This window comes from Mandrillus leucophaeus, unplaced genomic scaffold (genome assembly GCF_000951045.1).
Source record: "Mandrillus leucophaeus isolate KB7577 unplaced genomic scaffold, Mleu.le_1.0 Scaffold177, whole genome shotgun sequence".
Classification (NCBI taxonomy): Eukaryota; Metazoa; Chordata; class Mammalia; order Primates; family Cercopithecidae; genus Mandrillus; species Mandrillus leucophaeus.
Window position 1 is genome coordinate 3,265,696 of NW_012101776.1, and position 5,587 is coordinate 3,271,282.

The 5,587-nt window shown below is 40.5% G+C and overlaps 1 protein-coding gene across 1 annotated transcript in view; it reads left to right on the plus strand.

Moving 5' to 3' along the window:
* The window catches only part of KIAA0196 (KIAA0196 ortholog), a 97,358-nt gene that overhangs the window by 73,091 nt on the left and 18,680 nt on the right, over positions 1 to 5,587 (plus strand). The window contains exons 18-21 of the mRNA XM_011977288.1: positions 605 to 767; positions 1,206 to 1,308; positions 1,397 to 1,476; positions 5,449 to 5,552. Of these exons, the coding sequence (XP_011832678.1) occupies positions 605 to 767; positions 1,206 to 1,308; positions 1,397 to 1,476; positions 5,449 to 5,552 (450 nt within the window). The remainder of the gene's footprint in view (positions 1 to 604; positions 768 to 1,205; positions 1,309 to 1,396; positions 1,477 to 5,448; positions 5,553 to 5,587) is intronic.

Below are 5,587 nucleotides of genomic sequence, written 5' to 3' on the forward strand. Positions count from 1 at the left end.
GCTCCTAGGCACTGTACTGTGAAGGGCAGACTGCATAGCTTTGTATACAGCCAATCACTTCTGAGTCTAAAAAGAATCATTTGGAGAGGACCAGAAGATGGCATCTACAAGTTTAAGGAACTGAGAGGAAAAAGCAAATTGCTTTGTCGTCATAGTCTCAAATGTTAGGTAGCGTGTGGAGATTCTAAGTTCCTTTTTTACCAAATGGAAATGACACAAGGCCTTGTTTTGTCTCCAAACTGGAAATTTAAATGAAGGCTGCATAGAGAGACAAGTGGGCTCTGAAGTCTTCCAGCCTGACAGCTGAACCTAACCTTGTCTTCTCAGCCTGATTCCAAGTCAGCAGCCTAACTCAATGGAAATAGATGACTGAAACCAATGATATGGCACAGGGCAGAAAAAGGGGGTCAGACCAAATTTCACCTTCCTGCTCCGTTGGGTGGTCACTGGGAAGATGCCTTGGGTGCCTGAATACAGAGTTAGAAAACACAGATCATGTAACTCTGTTCTTCATATTTGGTGCTGCATGTCCTATTGAGTCCTAACATCTCTTTAAGGATGAATTCTGAGCCGTTCTGGGGTCTTTGCGTTATTTTCATTTTAGAATGACATGTCACATAGACCAGCTGAACACTTGGTATGATATGAAAACTCATCAGGAAGTGACCAGCAGCCGCCTCTTCTCAGAAATCCAGACCACCTTGGGGACCTTTGGTCTAAATGGCTTAGACAGGCTTCTGTGCTTTATGATTGTAAAAGAGTTACAGGTGAGCCTTTTGACTTTCATGCCTGTTTTCTGCCACCCTGGGGGAGAGGCAAGAACGTATCTTGGGCAGTTTGAACTCACTTAACCTTTCTTCCATGATTTCTTACACTGACTTTAGGCATATGATACCTACTGGGTAGATAGGAGCTGGAGATAAACTAGAATTTATTTGGCCAGCATAGTACTTTTAGGATTAGACTGTTTTTGTGAGTTTCAACTTGGGAAGATAAGGTTTTTTAATCCTTGAAACCAGTGAGTTTTCCTAGCAAGGGGTGTTTCTAATAGGAACCTGAAGTTGCTTCTTTTTGCAGTCATCCTATTTAGAGGTTTTGTGTGACTTAGGCCCAGTCTCTGTTCTGCGTAGCATTTTAGGTAACTGGAGTACTTGCTTGTTTAATTCATCATGTTTGGTTCTTTGACCATGCCTTCTTGTTTTCAGAATTTCCTCAGTATGTTTCAGAAAATTATCCTGAGAGACAGAACTGTTCAGGACACTTTAAAAACCCTCATGAATGCTGTCAGTCCCCTAAAAAGTATTGTAGGTGAGTGTCCTGAAACTAGCCTGAGGTGGGGATGACACAGTAGCCTTTACGAATGTACTAAAGAGAAAATTGTGTTTTAACTTTTCAGCGAATTCAAATAAAATTTATTTTTCCGCCATTGCCAAAACACAGAAGATTTGGACTGCGTATCTCGAGGCTATAATGAAGGTATGTTGTAGGAGAGAGGGTGACAGCCAATACTTACATTTTTTAATTTTTCGTTTTCTTGTAACTTTGTTGCCCAAAGAAAGCTACTCTTCTTTCTTTTGTCATTAAATCAAAAATATTTTAATACTTCAGTTTATCATTTTAAAATTCATTTTGTTTATCTCCCTTTCTGAATCTGTTCTTGACTAGGCTTTTTAGGAGCCTAGTGTTTCCCTTTTGTTCAAGAAAACTGGCTCTTTGTAAAATGCCTTTTGGGTAGAGGTGCTTTTATATATGAAAATGGAACTTTCCCTTGCACAGTAATACTCCCTTCTTACATAACAAAGTTCATTTATACACACCTCATCTGCTCCAAGCTGCTGTTAGAACAGAACATTGTCTCTCTCCCCTCTTGTGTCTGAATACACGTTAGGGAGCCAGGTTCTTTGGGGCATAAATTATCCTTGTACTATGCATAAAGCGCTTTTACTTTGGAAATGAATAAGAAAGACAAATGAAGAGATTAATTTGCTGGATGGAAGTCTACTTTATTTTATAATCCAGCTGCCTACTTTCCTGCCTTGACTCAGCAGCGGGAGCACCCAGGGACCCCTGTGTCTTCTGCGAGTCTTCTTTCGTCCTCTGATAATCTGAGATCATCAACGGCCCGTTCTCACACACCCATTATACCTAGGGCCATTGTCAGTTGCTGTGAGAGACAGAGCAAAATGAAACATGACCGGTCTCCTCAGAAAGCCAGCTCACAATCTAGTAGGAAAGAGTAGACTTCCTGGTGGAAAACTATGATTTGTGGTTAAAAGTATCACATACCGTAGAAAAGTCTAGAATTCTAGAATGCTAAGGGAATTTTGAAAAGTTCCATTCTCTGACTCCCAATTATATAAGTTTCTCATTGAGACAGCACTCCTTAATATCTCAGTCAAATTCACAGTATATTTCCCATAATTTTGGTGACCAGTAGTAGTAGTAGTTGTTTTTTGTTGTTGTTGTTGTTGTTGTTGTTTGGATCACTAAACAGAACGGGTAAGGCAAGGAGCCTGTGGCTCTGCTAGATGTCCTGTCGTGATGTGGGTCTGCCTTCCCCTAGCCACATGATTGTCAGATATTAAGCACTTCCCAGGCCAAGTTTCTAATTGCTGGAAAACCTTTTAGGAGGATTAAAAAATCACCCGAGTTTGGACAGGTGTGAATCCCAACTCTGTAGGAGGCGTTAGGGGGATTACAGGGATTCTTCCAAGAAACTGGAAGGTTTTCCCCTTGCCCACCGGAGGGTTCTCAGTCCAGTAGCTATTACAGACCCTTATTGGTTATAGTTGCCAGTAATTTGGTAACAGCCACATGACTGTGTCTGAGTCAGTGATCTTTAAATAAAGCCCCCAAGGACAAATGTGTCTTTTGGTCTTGAATTAGGGTGCTTACAGTCACTGAGCCAGTGTTAATGATCTGGAACAACAATGGAAATGTTCTGTGCTATTCGATGATGACAGCAGCTCCTAGTCCTTTGTAGCTGTTGAGCTCGTGAAATGTGGGTTGTGGGACAGTGAAACGCAATTTTTAATTTTATTTCATATTAATTTAAATGTAAATAGCCACACGTGGCTAGTAGCTGCTGTACTCAACAGTGCAATGCTAGAAAAATCTTGGAGAAAGAATGATAAGCTGGATAGCTCCAAAGAGGCAAATGAGTAGGTAGAATAAGTTTCTCATCCGTCCCAGGCTCCTTAGCCTCTCCAGCAGCTTATTCAAGCTTGAAGTGCGTGAGTACCAAAAACAGAAAACAGCACTAACAAACACTCATTGTGCATTAAACGAGAGCAATAAACTATTTATAGAAATAAACTGACTTTGTTTCTTTTTCCAGTTCTAGATTGATATTTTCAAGAGGATCCTTGGCACACAGTATACTAGACATAGAAAATTACGTAAAGAATTATATGGGCCAGATACAGGGTTTCAGGGACATTTTTACATGGCCTGAAAGAACCTACTATTTTCTTGGCTTTGTTGCATTCTAATTTTTAAATAATGCTACTCTATAAATTAAAAGACTTACTATTTATAAATAGCATTTTTGGATTGACGTGTTTCACATAAATAGAATAATAGTCTTGAATGAATAGTGGTCAAAAATAATACATCTGAGGTCATTTAACACTTTTGACCATTACAAGCTCCATTTAGCCAAGTAACTTTTGTTCACTCTTAGAGAAGGCCACCCTCTTTCTCTTTTTCTTTTTCTTTTTTTTTTTTTTTTGAGACAGCCTCGCTCTGTCTCCCGGACTAGAGTGCAGTGGCGCAATCTTGGCTCACTGCAACCTCTACCTCCTGGGTTTAAGTGTTTCTCGTGACTCAGCCTCCCAAGCAGCTGGGATTACAGGTGTCCACCACCACACCCAGCTAATTTTTTTGTTTTTCATAGAGGGTTTCACCATTTTGGCCAGGCTTGGTCTCAAACTTCTAGCCTCAAGCGATCAGCCTGCCTCGGCCTCCCAAAGTGCTGGGATTGCAGGCGTGAGCCACTGTCTTTTCCTTAACTCTTCTCTGCACCCAGCAACTCAGAGGAAATGTGTTGATTTCCACCTTATTGCTGCTTGTATTATAATACTGGCTTCTCTCCTATCCCCACCTCCCTCACTCCCCTTTGCCAGTCTTTTAGGAATACTTTGTCTAGAGTAGAAAAGAAGACATAGGCAGAAAAAGTTAGAATATGCTATTGACCTTCTGATGCAGACAACATTATGGGGGCAAACTGCTCTCTCTCAAGCCTGACCCAAAGATCACTTCCTATCATCCAACCATTGTAGATAATCTCCAAATATCGTTTATGCTCATAGCTACTTTAAATTACCATAGTTAATCCACCATCCTAGCATAACTCTGTATCACAGATTGTTCTTTGAATGGTTAATTATATTTCATTACAACTGGCTTCCACTGTTCCCCTCTATGTTTTGTTTTGTACATTCAAAAACATTATTCTGAAATGGTATCCATAGGCTTCACGAGATTCCCAAAGGGATCCAAGGCTGTATTAGTCAATTCTCACATAATAAAGACATACTCAAGACTGGGTAATTTATAAAGGAAAGAAGTTTAATTGACTCACAGTTCAGCATGGCTGTAGAGGCCTCAGGAAACTTACAACCGTGGTGGAAGTGGAAGCGAACATGTCCTTATGGCAACAGGAAAGAGAAGTATAAGCAAAAGGAGAAAAGTCCCTTGTAAAACCATCAGATCTTGTGAGAACTCACCCACGATTACGAGAACAGTGTGGAGGCAACCACCCCCATAATTCAATTACCTTCCACTGGGTCGCTCCCACGACACTTGGAGATTATGGGAACTACGATTTGAGATGAGATTTGGGTGCGGACACAGCCAAACCATATTAGACACACACAAAAAATTAAGAACCATGGATTAAGGGGCTATCATTGTTAAAATTTTCATGATAGATTTTGTGTAGATTATTTTGTAATCCAGATAATTATTGAACCTATAATCCTGGGTGGCCTGGACAGACTTAATATTCACCCAATTTGAGAATACTAGTGTGAAATGGCATTCCTAGGACTTGAGAAAGTTCCATTTAGGGTAAATAAAAGGAAGTAAGTAAGACTTCTCACAGCAGCTACTAACTGTGGAGCACTTATTCCAAAAGGTTAAAAATACAGGGTCAAAAAAGATACCTTTGATACATGAACAACTGAACATTAATAGACCACTCTGTGAATCATAGACTTTGGGGTGCTTTTAGGTTGGGGTATGGGAGTCCATCCAGACATTCCTTGAAGGGCCTCTGGTGCTCCATTAGGTCCAGTTCTGGTCTTAGATCAGTTCAGGAAATCCTTATTTTTTTTCCTGTGGAGTGTTGTGAAGGCCTAGTGAAGAATTGTCGTCTTTGTGTTTACCTCCTCACTGTCACTCCAAAATGCTTGAATGCACTACTTGTTCTCTCTTGCTTGTGCACAGGTTGGACAGATGCAGATTCTGAGACAACAGATTGCCAATGAATTAAATTATTCTTGTCGGTTTGACTCTAAACATCTGGCAGCTGCTCTGGAGAATCTCAATAAGTAAGTGCCAGGGTTTGAAACAGCCATCCGTGGGC